This window comes from Amblyomma maculatum, chromosome 5 (genome assembly GCF_055883805.1).
Source record: "Amblyomma maculatum isolate TAMU_Amacu chromosome 5, ASM5588380v1, whole genome shotgun sequence".
NCBI classification, from domain to species: Eukaryota; Metazoa; Arthropoda; class Arachnida; order Ixodida; family Ixodidae; genus Amblyomma; species Amblyomma maculatum.
In genome coordinates, this window is record NC_139348.1 from 93,920,755 (window position 1) to 93,939,901 (window position 19,147).

General features: G+C 48.0%; 1 protein-coding gene across 2 annotated transcripts; it reads right to left on the reverse strand.

The window, feature by feature from the left end:
* Positions 1-1,822: 1,822 nt before the first annotated feature.
* LOC146188734 (calumenin-A-like) lies at positions 1,823-14,824 on the reverse strand. 2 transcript variants are annotated; one of them, XM_084603904.1, is made up of 4 exons: positions 14,625-14,824; positions 8,303-8,439; positions 4,247-4,770; positions 1,823-2,812 (listed from the first exon to the last, which is right to left on the reverse strand). In XM_084603904.1, the coding sequence occupies exons 2-4, from the start codon at positions 8,433-8,435 to the stop codon at positions 2,543-2,545; spliced, it is 927 nt and encodes a 308-aa protein (XP_084460030.1). In that variant the 5' UTR covers positions 8,436-8,439; positions 14,625-14,824; the 3' UTR covers positions 1,823-2,542. The 2 variants fall into 2 exon arrangements, with proteins under 2 accessions (XP_084460030.1, XP_084460031.1); XM_084603905.1 differs by lacking the exon at positions 14,625-14,824 and adding an exon at positions 9,393-9,511.
* Positions 14,825-19,147: the final 4,323 nt, after the last annotated feature.

Consider the following 19,147-nt stretch of genomic DNA (forward strand, 5'->3'; position numbering starts at 1 on the left):
GTTAGCGCACTGGCTGTTTTTTTTTGCTGCTTTCATACCACTACGTCGTGACAGTGTGGTCCTGCGTTTGCTGTTGTTTTGTATGCTGATGTTTACACACACCCACTTCGTGACTGTTGGCAGTTTACGCGCGTCTGATCCTTATAACTCGTGTGTTTTCAATAATTGTTGTCAGTATCGCTTGGTGTTGCTTCTTGCTTCTGTCCTTTTTTATTTTATGTCTTATTTTACGATGCCCCACCAACTGGCCTACAGCTAAGTTCTTTTAAGCCCTGGAAGTTCAATTCTTAACCTGTTTTTGCCACCTCGAATGAGCAAACTGAATCAGTGACCCCTCCCAACTTTGATGTCCCGTGGTCTTAAGTGTCACAAACATGCTAAGTGCCAGGTCTACCACCTGCCAGCGCCATTTTCATGAATTTTGGCTCACAGCGTCGAATCCGACATTGATGCCGACACCACCGACACCAGATGTTTTGACGAAGGGGCCTTTAATTAACGCTCTTGCATTAGAACACTCATTGCAACTCGCAATTGGAACAGTGGTAACTAGAACGTGTGTTTTGAGCTGTTTCTGCGGTTCTCTACTCGCACTAGTAGACTGAACAATCGAGACGCATAAGAAAGCCATCAGTTAGGCAGGTTATTCGTAAGGAAACCAACGCAAAGCTCGACGAGGACACGCTATGTGCAGAGCATCGCCAGGCGTAACACTATTAAAATTAAGGAGATGGACAGAATTCACTGATGAGACAAAGGAAGACATTGAAAATTTTAGCATGACGAACGATGAGATTGGAACAAACTTTAAGTGCTGAATAGAAGGTATAACGCTTGTGCCTACACGTGACAGCGGCATATAGTATATGGCTCCAACTGCGAACCAAAGTAGGCCCTTTATTGTTTAGTTTCACCGACAGGTGTGAGCATAGCCCAGTGATGAGATTTTCAAATAACTAAAGATGGCCCTGCGTGCAGCGCTGCGCGAACCTTCGAGGGAGGCCACAACGAGCATAGACCATGATGGGCTGTCTAGTGAGTGCACCTTGAAGAAGACACAGAAGTCTTTCAGTGTGGCATGCGCCTTACAACCCGCTTTGGTTTAGGCATCTAAACAATGATTGGCCAAAGGGATGTCCTTGGTTGCCGTCACCGCTGCTTGCAGCGGTACTTCGTGAGGAATACGCCAGCGGAACCAGGAAGTCAGTTCGCGCAGAAAAGTTTAGAAATTTACGAAGGATGTGCCGTGAAGTTGCGCAACTGCATCAATCTTGGCTGCGATCCTACAGTGCCCCGATTATTCAGTTTGGCCGTTTCTTGCCGCGAGTGACCCTCTTAATTGCCCCTTAAATTAGTGATTTGCAAAGTAAGCCGATTGTTGCGGGAAGTCGTCCCGAGTGAGATCGTTCGAATAAACTACTACCATGGTCGCGGTCACTTCCTCTAGTGGGCAGTTTTTTTTTTTTGTACCTCCAACGTTCTCCGAATCACCTTGTCTTGTTCTCTCAGGAAAAGAAAAAATGGCACTGTGCGGTGTTTCCAGGAAGTACACGCATAATGGAAAACGGCGATCACGTTATCTGTCTCAACTTTCGTTCTTCGCTGGACGACATTGCGACGAGTCTGGAAGAGTCACAGCGCAGGAGTAACGGAAAAAAATTAAACGCGTTAGTATGCTGCAACTAAACTGGTGGTTTATCGCGCAGGTTTGTAGATGGACATCAATGATCTCGGGAAGCAAATAGCCAATAGAAATTCAAAAACATACCGTTGAATTCAAAGCACCTCTGAAGGCTGTTCACAGATAATGAAGATAAAAGTGTACTGTCGACTTTCGTTCACTTTATTTTTTCAAATGATGACACGCAGATAAAGTATTTGTACAATGTCCCGTCATCCAGGAAAATGTTGAGAGAGAAGGCATATAAATACTGCATTGTCTTCATCAACGAAAGCACATCACCCATTGGAGGAGAAAAATAAATAACAGTTTAGCACTTCAGTTGGCCTAATTAAAAAACTGATTTCGAAAAATATTGCCATCAGAATCTACTCTATGCAAACGAGATGATTAGCTTCGTATCAAATAAATATCCAATCCAGGATCGAACGCGAAGCTCATTGGCTGCAGCACTGTGGCAAAGTGCCGGTTCAGACAACTGCTTCGTAACCGGGATCACGTGAGATTGCGCTTACGAACCTCCACAGCGCGCCATAGCTATATATGTTCACACGCGTAGCTTTCTGCCACGAAACAACTTTTTTTCATGAATTAAGCCATAGTTTTAATGCACGATCTTTTTCCCCTTTGTACGCTTGGCCTAAGTGGCTTTCTTCGACAGCCGGTGCAGACACGCCCTCCTTTTCTCCCCAATGACTGAAGCTCCCTAGGCAGCTGTATCTGTAACGAGCGGCATGATGCATGACGTCTTGGCTCCCCCACGCTCCCGATGAAAGACACTCTCTCGGCAGACAAGTCTGACGGCTGGCGTATCACATGTGGCCCCAGAAACGGGAACCACGCGAGCCGGTCGATGACACCTCACAGCTCCTCGCGTTGCTTGACGCCGCCGGCGTGTCCCTCCTGTTGCCAGAACTCGTGCGGCAAGATGCCCATGAAGTAGTCGGGCGCAGCGGCCACCTCTTCCTTGGTGAGCTTGGTGTCCTGGTTGACGTCGCCCACAGAGATGAGCCTCCAGGCCTCGCCCTCTTCCCGATCGTGGCTGGGCAGCACCCAGTCGCGCATCTCGGCCTCGTTCAGGGCGCCGTCCTTATCTTTGTCCAGGTAGGTGCTGAAGTGGCTCTGCTGGGCCTGCCACGCATACAGAGGGGAGACATTAGCGAGGGACGCGAGCGAAGTGTGTTATATTTTTTCTCCTTCCACATAGCCTTAGGAGTTATGCAATCACCACGCGGCCTCGTATGACGGCTGGATCTACTGCACACATTAGCTAATTCCCAAACCTTCACATCGCCAACACATATGCACTTTAACAAGCCTTCTATGGTTACAAGCTTGAACACCCTTTAACCTTTCTTAATTCCTGCATTGACAATCACTTTTTCCCTTCGACTATTACTGTCTGGGGACATTCGTTGTTATTCCACAAAATTTATTCAATGTCTTTCTCTTGTTAAAATCCTCTAGAATTTCTCTTGATGCTTTTATTGCGTTTTAATATTTTCAGTTTCTTCCTAATCTGCTCTATTTTTGAAATAGCATAATTGATGTTGCAGTCTCTGAAAAAGAATTTACGCTGGCTATCAGTGCAAAAAAAAATCCTCTTGCCACAGAGTGGCACAGGAGTGAAAGACATTTATACTGTGTCTTATCACATAATGGATAAGCTGTAGCAAATTTAGCCCTCAGTGTCTGGCTTTTATGCAAAAGTCCATGAGCAAAACAATATTTTTGACCCTTCGTAAACGGAATACTTTTGAAGGCCATTTTCATAGCTGCTGATGACAGACAGAAAAACAGAAAACCCAAATGTTCACAGTATATGGCACCTATACTCCCAGCATGCCTCGCATAAGAGCTTACAACGTGGCTATACCTTCTGCTGTTTGCGACAGTACGCAAAGCCCGTTCTGTCACAGCTCTGCCATTAAAAATTACAGCTCTCGCCAGTAACCTATGTATGCCCTCATGCATGTCTTCAGCGTCTGCTTCAAGACGCAGCATCTACACACACACACACACACCTTTCACGGCTCATTTCTCTCCCATATACGATTCGCCTATGCAAGGTTCGAAGGTGTGGCCTGGTTCAAGCATATAACAAAACAAAAGTTCATGTTGCTCTTTGTTCTAGATATAACTATGATCCTTGCAGCGCCGGGCATGGCACTCCAGCCACGTTGATAAGCTTTGGTTTCCCATTTCGGATCAATTTGTTCTTCTGGCACTGGCCCCTGTTGATGGATGGCGCAGCCGCAGCTTTCAAGCATCCGTGGGAAGCGACCCAACCACTGCCTCACAAGTGGCGATCTAAGCATTTCCTCCGTAGTGCAGCCAGTGATTGCCAGACACATGCGGCGAGTGGCAGAGCCATGATATCTCGCTATTTCTCTGACTAGCCACTCGCTGCTTCCGTCTCATGCTGCAGTCATGCTGGCGCTTGACCAAATGAATGGGAAACGGAAAATGGAAGCTTATGGAATACGGCCTGTGGACAAATACGTCGCCTCCCTGAAGAAGTGCGCAGGCTTCCAGAAAGACAGTGCGCGAGGCACTTATACTCACCGGCGCCCAGTTCTTGTCCTTGTCCTTCTCGGGTCCGGAGACGCGGCGCAGATGGTCCATGTACTCCTCGAACGATACGATGCCGTTCTTGTCGGTGTCCATCAGCTCGACGGCCTCGGTCACAACCACGTGGCGCACGCGCTCGTCTTCCTCGGGGTGCAGGAAGCTCTTGAACTCGGTCTTGTCCAGCGCACCGTCGCCGTCGAAGTCGGCCAGCTTCCAGCGGCGCTCGGTGCGGTCGAGCATGGCGAGAGCGGCCTTGGCCTCTTCACTCGCGGCCTTGTCCAGGTCACGGTCGGGGAACGAGAGCTTCTTGTACGTGTCCCACTTGAGCACCTTGACGCCCGGCAGCTTCTCCTGCATCTCCTTGTCGAAGTACTCCCACTGTTTGTCAATGCTGTCCAGGATGAGGCGGCTGTGGAACTTCTTCAGGTACTCCTTCAGCTCGGCCGAGGACACGTACTTATCGCCGTCCTTGTCCAGCTCCTCATCGAACAGCTTGTGCAGGTGGGTGCGGACGACCTCTGCGTCAAGAGGAAAAGAGAAATGAGAAGGTTTCGCACACTGTTATAATTTTTCAGGTGCAGACTTTCAGATCTATAGAGATGGATGGATGGATAGAATATAGAAGCGTCCCCTTTGAAACGGGGTGGTAGCAGTAGCTATCATGCTCATTTTTTCCCTATATCTTAATTACTGATTTAGAATGGTTAACTAAACCATCATTCTATTTATTAAATTTTGTTCCTACATTACTAACATTATGTCACTTCTCTGCTTTTAAGCCACCAATCTTCCAGTCGTCTTTTGCTAGTTTCCACCGCCGGTTTATTCACCCGGCCACTGTTATCTCTAAACCCCAGAGCTTCAGGAACAGTGATTGCGCCTGCACCAACTTCCGGATGGATACCATTGCATTCGAGTATAATATGGTCAATTGTTTCACTGGAGTTTCCACATACAGCACATGCGTCATCTCCATTGTTAAATTTCTTTTTGTAGCTGCGTGTTCTAGGGCACCCTCATCTAGCTTCAAAAAGTAGGGCACTGCCTCTTGAGTTATCAAAGAAAGCTTCCTTCCTGATCTGCATTTTCCACTTTCGGTATAATTCCACACTGTTTCTGAACAGCGACGAAGCGCGCCACTGGCCCAAAGCGGTGTTCAGGATAAGACAACTCCGGGACACAGCGGTGTGAAAAACCAATTCTCCAACAACATTGCGTTGAAATAAGTCATTAAAGGACGTCTTTATAGGATACAGACGATTTGAGATGGAGTAGGAAGAACCCAGGTATGATGAGCACTCTGCAAGTGTACTGGAATCAGCTTCCTACACACAGTTTCACTATATTGCGATTTATATTTCTCGGAAACTGCTTTTCATACAACAGCGCTGTGGCATCCGGCGCCTCACGGGTTCGCAAAGTCTGCTAGTGCGTTCCGAAAATGTTCGAGCATTCCTAAAATAAAACAACCAAACATGCGTAACGCATATTTATAGATAGTGGGTATTATCTTGCATGGCTGTAGCAGATCTGCACGCTGTGAGTCACATGGAAGATGGCAACGTTAATGTAAGTCTACTGGTTCCAGCCACCCCCACTACCTTCGCCTTGGGGTCGACGGCGGTTGCTCCGCTTAAACCAAGCGCTTAGAAAGAACAAGACTCGTTTCGCATCTTGTACGCGGAGCACCTGCGCTAGCGCGGTCCGTTCTTTGGCTGCGCTAGACAAAGTACGGAGGCGCAGCAGTGAAAAGCCCGGCGCTCCGGCATGGTGCGGGAGCTCTACCCGGCAGAATAGTGTCCGTGTTGAGTGAAAGCGGGGAGTGATACGCGCGGCACCTGGTATGGGGGCTCCATTTCCCGCCCTGCTCGCGGACGGCGGTGGACGAGAGCAAAAAGCGACGCTCCTCCGCAGATGTCACGCTCCGCATAACCACAAGCCACCTGCTCCGTGGACCCCGGCCGACGGGAATCCGCGAACTGCAGACTCTTCCGAGCAAAGCCGGTAAACCAGAGATGCAGTTGCGTGGCAGAGAGGACGCGCGCTTACCTTTCTCAGGCAGGCTTGTGATTCAGTTGGACAACTGGCCCGGGACTGCACCCATTACGAATACGCAATAGGATCAAACGAAATTAAAAACAAAAATGGCGGAACGTCTAAAATATATAAAAAAAAATGCAGCATTCAGGGGAAACTACACAACATTTTCATTTTCGCCCACCTACTTCCCGCTCCTCGTGTCTGATCTCTCCTCAGTCGTGCGCCAAGGTGTGCCAAGTCTTTGCGCGAAAATTTACCGCTAAATTTATCAGCAAAGAGAGTGTGTATAACATACACTTATACGCAGATGACTCTTTTATACAGCGAAGCTAATACCGAACACGACAAACACTGTATTCAGTCTTATGTGGATCGTCACTTTTTGGTGGAATAAATGCAAATACATTCAAACCCTCGCATTAATGCTTTTTGATGAAAGCTTTCAGGCAAGATATTACTACTGACACCCCGGACAGCATTCCGACTGAATTCACACATGCCGGTACCTTGGTGTACTTATATCCTCATCACTAACCTGGAAACCGCGCACATCGAATTAGAAGTGCTAATCGAAAGTTAAGTTACTTAAGTCGAAATGTCAGCAAAGTCCCAGTTCCTCACAACATAACCCTTCCCGTTGCATTAAACCTCGTTCTGAATAACGCAGTTCGTTTTATCCTTTCTACTTTAATAGGGCCGCGAGTGTTACCGCAATTAAATCTAACTTTAGGCATCTTCTCTAGAACAACGCGGAAAATTTTTGCATGTGTCTTTTTCATACCGCCGGTCACTGCACACACGGTCACTACACCCACCTATCGCTCTTTATTTCGCGTCGATCATCAACACAAGACTGCGTCCATTTTTTTGCCACAGGAATACGTTTTTGTGTTTTCACTCCTCGCATATAAAAATATTGGGGCGACCTTCCCGCAGCCGTCGTCTGCACAGCTGATTATGCAGTTTATCACCAGTCTGTGACGAAGCTCAATTTATGCGATAACAGGTGTTAGTCATCTTCTCGTTGTTTTGATTAGTGCTGTTAAGTTTTATGTGTCATTCGCGTGTTTTTTTTACGTGTGCCATTTTTATCCTTCTATTTTCTTTGAATTTTCTTATTAGCGTGTACTAAACACGCATTTCATCAAAGACTTTGTAGACTTCCCACTATTTACTTTGTATTTCCCAATCTCCTCTCTAATGCATCGGCGCCTGAGAGTATGGAAAATAAAATGAAATACACTTTATTAGGTATTCGCATGCTATTTTTACTGTGCATTCGTGTTCAGCTTTCTGATCTAACCCTTTCGTGCTCGTTTTCAAACACTCTAACCTACTGCATTTCGATTTGACGCCTCATGTATTCTCTTGAAGCATTTCAAAATGTTTTACAAAGTTGGGATATTGTTTGCCTGCATGCTTCAGTTGCTACCCAGTACATATTAGCAATAAAACCCTTATCAGCTTGGTCGTTCTAAATCATGATGCTTCACAAAGACGAGCTGCATTCGCAGATAGGCAGTGTGCACGGTTTAGCGAAATGCACCACGGCTGCTGGATGTTCCACATGGCTGAGAAACGCTCACCAGCCACATATACTCGTGCACAACAAGATATATCGGTTTCGGCGAGTGCGGACAATAAAAGAGAGGCAGTGATTATGCTCAAACGCAGCGAAAGCGTTGCAAAGCGCGATCAGTTGCGACCTACGCACTACACAGATGTCCCCTTGCCGGCGCAACTCGGGAGAGCGCGCGACAGACCCGCACGTCAACGTTCTGAACAAACCAGTGGAGTCCGCTAGCTTGTCCGACAATGAACAATCGTGTGCGAAGCGCGGGGAACAATGCATCCGCCAAAGAAGGAAGAGGGAAAACAAGACCAAGCCGTTCTTCTGCAGCCAGCCTATCCATTGTGTCCGCTCATAATGCACGTATGCTCGGTTCCTCCGTCGCGGCAAATGTGCCTTTGTGAGCACAGACAGATCTCACTGCAAACCGCTATCCTCACCTGGATTTGGTGGCTTGTAGAATTGCTGCTGTTGTTGCTGCTGATCTTGACCGGCAGGTGGCGGCGGAGCCTTGTCGTCAGCCAGCGCCAAAGTGGCGGCCGCCAGTAGCAGCGTCAATAGTGTCGTCTTCATGGTCCTGCGGTAGTCGAGCAACGTTTCCAAACAGTCAGATTCCCTAGCCTTGCCTTGACATGGGTTCCCTTCACCGCAACGCCTGCCAAAACCTAAGCTTTCATTCATTATTACAGCGCAAAGACTGCACGGAACAAGAGGAGGACACAACAGCGCTGACTGTCAAGAGTTGACAGTCAGCGCTGTTGTGTCCTCCTCTTGTTCCGTGCCGTCTTTGCGCTGTAATAATGAATGTATGTAACCAACTCGCCCAAAATGTATTATAAAACCTAAGCGCCAAAGCTGTGCGTGGGATACGCGGAAACGTGTACGCCTGGCAGAAAGCCGTACCCGCCCTTTCAAAACGTATGACATTTCAAAGGTTCAAGATGTCGACTGTCAGTGGAGGATTTTTCAGTGCCTGGTTCCGACAATTTGTGAGGCTATATATGTGGAAGTTTATTGCCGTATCATTTAACCTCCACTAATCGAATCCTTACTAATCCTCCATTTTCATTTCTACTGCCCAGAAATTTCCCCGAGACACACAGTGCTTTGTGCACATCCCACATAGCGAGAAAAAGCGGACAGGTCAACTGGGAAAGGAATACAGGTCAATAATTGCAGCCGCAGTTATTTACAAACGCATTTAAACACCAACATGCAAGTGCACTTCGTGCATTCATTGAACTTTCAACGATAAACAATCACTGATACTTCAAATGATCTATGCATAACATGTAGGCAGCATGAAATTCTGACCACTCGTCAAACCAAAAAAACAAGATAAAATGTTTAAAAAGCGAGACAAAGAGCCACGTGATAGTGGCCGAGCAGTCTGCGCTTGTACTAAGATCGTGTGTTACTGCTGACACGAGATAGGTAGCCATTGAATACGCAATAAGCGCAAATATGATCAAGGAAAACAACACGAACAATATCAAGAGAAATGCACAATAACGCGTAAGCTATACCCACTTGAAATTCGACAATTGACCGCTAGAGCGTCCGTGACATATGCGAGTGCAGCTCGGCGTGCCGCTACTGAAATACCGCGGGGCCTGGGAAAAGGCGACGTGTACCTAGACCATTCGCCGCGCGACTATTGCGTCACAGCGGCGGCCTTGACGTGTGAGGCCCCCATTCGATAACTTCGAAAACTGGGTCAAAATCCCCTTCTACGTTCTGTCCATTGTCAAGTAAGCACGTCGCCACCCCATGGGCTCTCGAATGCTATTAGAAAGTTACTATGAAGGTTTCGTAGTCGTGTTTTTAAGCCACAAAGTTACGGCAAGAAATTGTATCTCGCTGGCGCAGATTAGTTAAGAAACGGGAAAATTGTACTAACTAAAGAAACAACAAAGAAGCCGGCATACGTACGGCATATGCCGCAATCACTGTATACATATTTTTGTATATAGAATCAGCACAACGATAACAATTACCGCTCTACGCTATAAATTCTATTCGGTTTTCATTAGTATATTTCGATGCAGCGTATATATACAAAGACGTGCCGTGATACAGAAAAGAAAAAGGGATCAGACGTGGAGCTCGCCAGGAAACGCTCTTATGGCATTCATTTTAAGAGGAGAAGTACGTCGTCCTTGCGGTAACAAAATAAACTGGTGGTCGAAAATGTAATTAGGCTATGCAAGATATCGAACGGAAACAACGCAAGCACTATGTTAGCAACGCCATGTGCCGCATTTGTATGCATTAGTTTAGATATTACGGTGTGATCAATCATACGATCGGAAATTTCACTGAGGCAACCCGGGCCTGGCCCATGAAGAGGAGTAAGATCACTGGCATCTCCGTGCAGAAGTTTTTTCTCGAGACTAATTAAAAAGGAGTAAACAGTGTGCGTAAAACATAGCTGTGGATGGTTCTTCATTAGATATTTATTCCAAACCGCTTCGGAGGCAGAAGCAGAGCCGGATCCTCCCATGTGACGCTCGTAACATTTCTGTGTCCAGCAGAGCCGGATCCTTCCATGTAACGCTCGTAATATTTCTGTGTTCGGAGTGTTGATACGCAACTTGCGAAAAAGACTACAGCACGAGTTCTCGTGAGAACACAACTAAGCTTTTTTTTCTCTCTCTATTTAGTTCGCAATTTTAAAACGAGCGTTAAACTAGAGCACCGCCTGGTGCTTCCCTGTGCCTTTATATCCTTCGGTCTCTCTCAACCGTCGCGAGTGTCCCTTTTCCGCGAGGCTTTGGCCTGAGTGGGCCAAAGGCGGAGCAAGCAATGAAGCCATTCGTCCGCTATGAAACTCAACCAGCAAAAAAGCTCCGCTGATCGAGACGTTCTCTGTGTACATCCCAAATGAAGTCAGAGAGGTGCGCCTCTGGGATCAAAGGAGGGAATCTGTCGCAAGGGGTCGAAGCGAGACCGGTCCGATGAATCGGGCGAAACCGGTCGAATGCGAGAAAAGACGAAGAACGTGGCGCGCGATATGGGTGCCCCGACGTGGCCTGCACACGAGGTCCGCGCAGAAGGCGCTATCGCCGGCGCGCCCTCCTCTCTGTTCCCGCTGTCTTTGCGCAGCTGCCGACGCTGCAGGTCGTCTCGCGTAACGGGTTCTTCATTCCAGCACACGCGGCCGCCGGCACGTTTCACTGTACGCGGCGCGTCGCACCCCGCTTTGTGTACTACTGCCCGGCCGCCCAGCCTTCTGGCTTGGAAGATGCTCACTGGGTGCATGCGTTGTTCGCGCTGGTTATTATTTTTTTAATTAATAATATTCCCCTCCCTCAGGCATAGCCCCCCAACAGTGTCCCTGTCATGAGGAGGCAATAGGGGGGCAAACCACCCCACCCTTCAATCCCCCCCCCCCCTCCCCCCTAGAACGCGTCCACCCCCTAAATTCAAGAATCACTCAGTTCAGTTTGAGTTCCTTCCGCGCTTAGCGTTAAGGCCCCCAATCACAGATTTCGCTGATCGTTGTCTCAAGCATATGCTTGCCATTGAAAACAGGGTCTCGAACAAACACCGAAATGATATAGTGCGCCAAATTATCATTTCACCTACCTGTGCTAAATCGTCCATCATATTTTATTTTTCAGTTATCTGCGAGGATGCAGTGCAGTCACCGTGTCCGCCTTGCTTGCCTTAGCGCCAAGAAATGATTGATAGCATGCTATCAAGGATGAATACGGCTTCTGACGCCGATAACATGCTTAAAGTAACAGCATTGCTTAGAAGTTAGGCAGCCTGAAAGCGTAAATAAAAATCTGCAGGAACCGGATGTCCCATACGTGACGTGCAGTACATCCAAAGCTGAAGTGTGGCATGCTTGTTAATTTGGCAAGCGTATACGTGGAAAGGCATCCCGAATGCGTATGATCACGTCTCTTGAGTATTCTACTTAGTTACCGCTCGATATAGTTGCATTCATGGTCCTTTCGCATCAAATACTGCAAAGAAATAATGTCAGCCAGTTCCTTAAAATCTTCATATTGGGGTGCACAACGTCAAGAAGCGACTCTTTGGGTTATGATGGACGCCGTGGCGGAGGCCTCACCATTACTTCGAACCACCTGGATATCTTTAAGCTTGCGCGGACTTAACACAGCACACGGGCGTCTTTTGTACTCCATCGAAATATGGCTGCCGCGGTGCTTCTTACACCCAACCGCCTGTATTATATATTTCCTGCTCGTAGTTCTCTTACAACATGATGCCGCGGCGTTGTGTTTGGAGACCTGGATGCGAATATAAACAGCGTCCTTCCTGGTGATTAAAAATCCCGCACTGGAGCCGGCTGTAATCCAGCCTAAAGGAGTCTGCAAGCGCTGGCCACGACAGAGCTTTTATTCTCGTGTCGGCCGCTCGCAAACAGCTGCCATGCAGTGGAACAGCGTTCACGCTCATCGTGGTCCAGCGCAGAGAGCGAGTTAGGCCCCCGCCATTACTCGCGCACAGGAAACAGGTGAGCGGAGGGACGCGTGATGTGCGAGCAAGGCAGGCCTTGCCGTAAGGTCACGACAGAATTGAAGGGCACAGAGTAACGTCGCTCGTTAGATCTGCATGACCCGACGTGATTAACTCTGCGCCGAGTATGGACGCACGTGCGTGATGTTCCCAGGAATGGAGAATCGTGGGATACGGCTTCGCTGCATTGCGTGCTCGAAAACCTACGTCGCCAACTGACATACTTGATCTTTAAAGTTGTGTGCAGTGAGCGCATCTAATTATTTTGACCACCAGTGAAGTTCCTATTGCGTGGCTTCAAACTCGCTGCACATAACTCTGGAAGACAATTCGTCGCGATGCGGGGGAATTGGACACCACACATGAACGCATTTTATGCAAAGCATGTGAAACTTTTCAAGCTTAGATTTCAATCCAGTAGTGTTGAAGCCTGACTCCATCCTACTCATTTGCCGAACCGCGAAACAAGGAAAATCAAACTGTTACAAATCTTTCATAAAACGATCAATCAACCCCGTTTCTGCAGGTCGATTTTGACCGGGCGGATACATCTACCAATGAGAGCGGTGCTAACTGGGACGTTCCCGACAGTTTTCGTGACGTCATCACAATGCGACCGTTGCGTAATTCGGTCCCTGATGCATATCCAGCGTGTGGTCACTTCTGATTGCGTTTCTTTCGCACACATTTTTCACAGACGAGAAATTACCTCCTAAAACTCCTCACGCATGGCTGATTGGAGCTCGACTGGATTCCGATCCGGCGGGTATCGCACGGTCTTCTAACTTGTGCGTTAATGCATCGTCGTGCCCTGCATTCCGAGACAGCGCAGCGTTTATCGTCGCAGCATCTTCCACGTGAACCGTCCCGGTCTGCCCCTCTCCCAGGCACTCCCTCCCCCTCTTGCTCCTCCGCTTTGTGGAACGGTTCCACGTAAGCGCGCCGCCACGCTCTCCATTACGCGTCGCGTCCGGTTCGGAGGCAGCGAGGAGTCCGCCGCTAATGAATGACTCTGCTGACCATTCGCACGCTAGGACGCGGCCCTGACATTGGGATCGAGGAGGGCACGCGCAGACGGAAAACCACCTTGCGCCCGTAGTGCCCGCTGGCTAAAACAACTTCCACGCTTCGCAAGGGGCCCAGAAAAATAAAAAAGGAAGTGGGGGGGGGGGGGGGGGTGAAAGCTAGATCAGCTCGTTTTTAAGTGAAACGGTGAAAAGAAAAATGCGATTAGGGAAAATATATTTCCAACGTTCACACTGTTTGGAAATGGGAGGTGTATGCGCGAACCTATTTATTGGTGGTTACGAGTCGATAAACGCAGATACGACGTGAATTGCAGCGCTAAATACTTCGAATACGTCCGCGGCAGCGTCGAGCCTGGCACTGCTACACCTTTACCCAGCCAGTAAGTTTTGAATGCAACATAGAAGGGTCCTTGCGAATACACACGGCGTATTGTGACGCAGACATTTAACGACAACCAGAACGAGAGATTTGTCCGAAGACGAACGAGGAGCGCATTTTTGGAGGGATATGCTTTTTCGTGCACTGGTTGAGCGCATGGCACGGAATTCCTCTTGTCTGGAAATATAACGCCTCGCAAAAGCTACTGCCACGTAACAAACTGCGCGATAACAACGTCTGGTCTCGCGGGCAGTTTAAACCTAGCGGCATTTAATAAACTGGAAGCCCCGTACAGGAAGCCACGTGGGTAGCGCGACCGCCGGTGCAAGATTCCCTTGGTTACTGCACGAAATTTCGGGTTTCGGAAAGACCTGTGCTGTCTCGATAATCGACACGTGTGAGCACAGAGAAACCGGATGCGCCGTAGCACGGAGGGACGAAGAACGGGGTATCGAGGTTACGACCGGGCACGACCCGTGAGGCCAAATCGGCTAGCCTAGCCACATTTTAGGAGCGCTGTTCTTCGTTGATCACAGAGATGACCGACAACTTTGAACGAAAGCATTGTGTTCCGCGTGAGCACTTGCAACCGAACGACGCGTGTCGGACACCGGCTTAGCGAGCGAGCACTCTAGTGATACGTGTCCTATCCACGATGGCCCCCAATCATAGGTCAACAGCACCGCTTTGCTCCAAGTCGCTCGAAATGCCCCTAACTTTTGAAAGAGTTGACGAAGTTGGACGGGGGCGGACGCTATCTTTAAAGTGTCCACGGACCGCACAGCAGCGTGTGTCGACTGCAGCCGGTGCAAAAGGCGTCGCATTGCCGCATTACGTCTTCCCACACCGGCTCCCCAGACTCACCTGAGCGCCCTGTTCGTTTCCGGGGTCAGTCGTCCGCGCCGGCCGAACTCGCTCTGGCCCCCGCTGTCAAGGAGCTCGCGCTCCCCTCCTCGCCGGGCCACGTGTACCTGTCAGGCAGCTTCGTGACGTCACCTACGCCGGCTGACCGAGCCGCTGCCTTCGCTGACGTTGTTTCTTTGCGCTGCAAGGAATAGGGGCCTTGCTATGTACCGACAAGAGCCCAAGTTCATTATGACAATGGCTAAAGAATTGGAGCGTCGCTGCCGAGACCTTGCTTCTCACCAAGCGCAAGCTTCAAATTAAGCAAAATGCGCGCTAATTTGAGTTGTAGTCACGCTGTGTCCAACAGATGGCGCCGCTAACCTTTGCCGAGGAGGGCGCGCTGTTTAAATTCCTGTTTGAATGGAGTGTAAAGAAACTGATTCCCTTGATCAAATTACCTGGGAGTCCTACACCCGCAGCCCAAATGTGGATGAACAAAAGATCGTCCTACGCCTGGCGGAGGAGGCTTACTCCAATAACTTCTCTGCTGCCACGGCGCAGGAGAGCCGGCAAGGACACCCTCCCCCTGGCTGAGCCCCTGCCCCGAGGTCCATGTCGGTGTAAATAAAGTCTTCTCACTCACTCACTCACTCACTCACTCACTCACTCACTCACTCACTCACTCACTCACTCACTCACTCACTCACTCACTCACTCACTCACTCACTCACTCACTCACTCACTCACTCACTCACTCACTCACTCACTCACAACTGTACATGTATATATATATATATATATATATATATATATATATATATATATATATATATATATATATATATATATATATATATATATATATAAAATGGAAAGTGGAAAGGCAGATCAGGAAGGAATCTCTCTGATAACTCAAGAGCCAATGCTTTATTCATTGAAGCGAGATTAGGATGCCTTAGAACACGGAGCTACAAAAAGAAATTCAACCAAGAACCTGACACATTGCAGTGCGTGGTAAACCCGTAGAAACAGTTGAACATCCGCACGCCTATTCAGGCACAGTCACTCTCCCGGAGGCCCTGTGGTTTAGAGAGAAGGCCCAGATGAAATAAATCTGCGGAGAAAGTTAGCAAAAAGAGATTGGAAGATTGATGACTGAAAAGCAGAAAAATGGCAGAAGATTAGAAGTAAAAGAAAAAAAAAAGAAACACAGTGAAGAAATAAAGAAATACTTGGCCAATTTATCATAAAATTGATGGAATACAAGTGAAAAAGCCGAGAATTGCGAGAACTGCCACCAATTAGTTTCAAATGAGAGGCTCTTGTATTCCATCCATCCATCATTAGATCTACATTCTTATTACCTACTTCATTTACGTTACCTTTTGGCCTCTATAACAAATAAACATAAAAGAAAAAGAATATGTCAGTGCGTGCGCCCATAAACAGCGTAAAGTGCAAGTCAGGAAACAAAAGTGATTAAGCTAACTCGCGATATCCACCAAGGGTGTGCGATTTGTCAAATGGAATCGAGAGTAGAGTGTCAGCACATATCATCTTTGTCCTCAACAAGAAAAGGAGCACATTTCCTACGTCAGTCACAAAAAATATTTCAATTGACAGTGCAGGTTCGGTCACTACAGAATATTCGCTCCTTTCAGTGCCTTCGTTCTTCCATGCCTACGGCGCCAAATCTCAGAATAAACAACTAGCTCAGTGAACCTCCCTTTAAACGTTGATTTCTCGAGCTCTGAACAATAATAACTAGCCCGCAACGTTTTGTCCAAGTACAATTATACTTGTTTTGCGCATCAGTTAGATTCTCGAAAACTGTGTCACGACATTGCTTTCCCCACCTGTCGGGCCCGCCTATTCTAACGGTGTACCAAGAATAATTTGTCTTGGCAGAAGACCTTTGAATAATATTCGGAACGAAATTGCCTTCCTCATGACACGAAAGAAACGTGATTATAATCAGAGCTGAATTGTGGAGCCATATCCGCCTTTTCACAGAAATGCTCAAGATACGCGCGATCCTGTGGTGAAAAATGACTTCCGTCGACATTTGGCCAGCGCAGGGTGATAAGAACCAATAAATGTGGATTGCTTGGTTCCTTCCTGTTTTGAAGTCGAGCAAAAGAAGGTCGCAAAGAATACGCGAAGACAAGCAAAAAAGCAGTGGTCCCATGTAGGAAAAGGTGCCGCTTTCATGTCTTTCAAAAGAAGTTCCGGAACTTGGTTAAAAAATTGCGCAACCCTCGAAAATTTAGGCACCAAGGAATGGAGGAATCAACATTTATTAGTCCCGAAATAATTCGGTGGTGCATGCTTGCACCAGACGGGGTGGTTCCCTAGTTGCGGGACCCATATGTTCCCAGCAACTCCTGGCCCCTGTCCGTCAGTGCGATCTGGATGGATATGGCGGGGCTGGATAACAAGGTCTCCCATCGCTCAAGGGGTTGGGGATTGGGGATATTTGCGGGTAGGGGAGGAGGGTGGGTCTTGAGTTTTGTGCATTCTACCAAAACGTGCGGCAGTGTGCCTTTTTCTTTTTTTGCAAAAAGGACAGAGCACATCGTGTTCCGCAGGGTACCTGCAAATCATCAGTACGGGATGCGCAAGCGATCCTGTCTGCGCTCGACGCAGGATTGTCTGTAGTTGCCTGGTGAGTTTGGGGTGCGGTTCTGACAGTCCGCACCTTTCCTCTCGGTACATACGGGTTATCTCCCGAAACCTGGTAACCGGATGCGGTAGCTCTTCCGGCTCGTGCTTGCCCCGGATTGACATTTCTCGGGCATGGTAGTCTGCGATGGTGTTGCCTGGTACCTGCGAGTGAGCTGGGACACACGCGAGCTCTATGGCTCTTCCCGGAGGCTTGCACCAGGGAAGATCGCCATTATCAGACCGGTCGCAGCCAGAACGAATGAAGAAGACGCTAGTCGAGTTGGGACTCGAGGCGTACACATTTTTTCCCGTTAAAAAGGACGATAAAGTGGTCAAAGTTTTGAGGACTGTAAGACAATTGAAAAAGAAAAACTTAAGACCCCCTATTTTTGAACGGTAAGGGGTTTCATCCCCTTCATGGATCACTGCCTTGTCGTGGTGGAGGGGTTTGCGAAACTCGATGAAGTCGTGAGCTCTGCTGTGTAGGGCCACCCAAGATAGACAGGTCACGGCAGAGAGTTCTGACAAAATGTGATTCACTGGAGAAGGTAATGGCAATTCCCACTCCAGTATTTCCTGCCAAGAAAACCCTATGGCCAGTCACAATACCATTAAAGATATGGCGCCGGAAGATGAGCCCCCAGGTTGGAAGGCGTCCCACATGTTACTGGGGATGAACAAAGGGCGATTCCTAGTAGCTCCAGGCGAATGAAGCGGCTGGGCTAAAGCCAAAAGAACGCTCAGTTGTGGATGTGTCGGGAAGCGACCGGGAAGTCCGATGTTGCAAGGAGATATATCACATAGCAACATGGAATGTAGGATCTATGTCGCAAGGTAGACTGGATGTCGTCAAGCGAGAAATGGACAGATTGAACATTGATATCTTGGGTATCAGCGAGCTCAAGGGGACCGGAATGGGAGAATTTAACTCCGGCGACCATTATGTCTTTTATTGTGGGCACGAATCCAAGAGAAGGAATGGGGGTCGCTCTCATAGTAAACAGAAGAATAGGCAAAGCAGTGCTAGGGTACAACCCCAAAAACGACCGAATGATTTCACTTCGGATCCATGGTCACCCTTTCAACATAACAGTTATCCAAGTCTATGCACCGACCACTACTGCTGAAGAAGCTGACGTTGAGAGGTTTTATGCGGACCTACAATGTCTTTTAGACCGCACCCCATCATCAGACGTCGTTTTTCTCATGGAAGACTGGAATGCTAAGGTCGGGAGTGAAGAAATATCCGGAATTATAGGCAAGTTCGGTCTTGGCAAGCCAAATGAAGCTGGGCAGAGGCTAGTAGAGTTTTGTCAAGAAAACAACCTGACCATAGCGAATACTCATTTTCAACAGCACAAGAGGCGCCTGTACACATGGACTTTACCGGACGGTCTATACAGGAATCAGATCGATTATATTCTTTGCCGACAGAGATGGAGAAGCGCTATACAAGCAGTAAAAACAAGGCCTGGGGCCGATTGTGGCACCGATAATCAGCTTCTTGTTGCCAAAATTAAGCTTCGATTGAGGAAAACGCAGAAAACTAGAAGGCCTTTCAGGTATGATCTGGATCAAATTCCACTAGAATATGCTGTGGAAGTGAGGAATCGATTTCAAGAATTAGATCTAGAAGACAGAGAGCCCGAAGAGATGTGGACTGATGTTCGTGATATAATACAAGAAGTTGCTACTAAGGTAGTTCCAAAGCAAAAGAAATGCAAGAAAGCAAACTGGTTATCTGAAGAGGCTTTGCAAATAGATGAGGAAAGGAGGATGGCAAAAGTTATGGGGTAAAGAGAAAGATACAAGGCTCTCAATGCGGATTTTCAGAAAATAGCAAGGAGAGATAAGAATGCCTTCCTGAGCATACAGTG

Excerpts from the sequence above, each read along its gene's own strand:
- LOC146188734 (XM_084603904.1), bottom strand. The coding sequence starts at position 8,435 with ATGAAGACGACACTATTGACGCTGCTACTGGCGGCCGCCACTTTGGCG. Across the intron at positions 4,771-8,302 it reads CTACAAGCCACCAAATCCAG|AGGTCGTCCGCACCCACCTG; the intron begins GTGAGGATAGCG and ends CTCTTGACGCAG. Across the intron at positions 2,813-4,246 it reads AGGACAAGAACTGGGCGCCG|GCCCAGCAGAGCCACTTCAG; the intron begins GTGAGTATAAGT and ends TATGCGTGGCAG.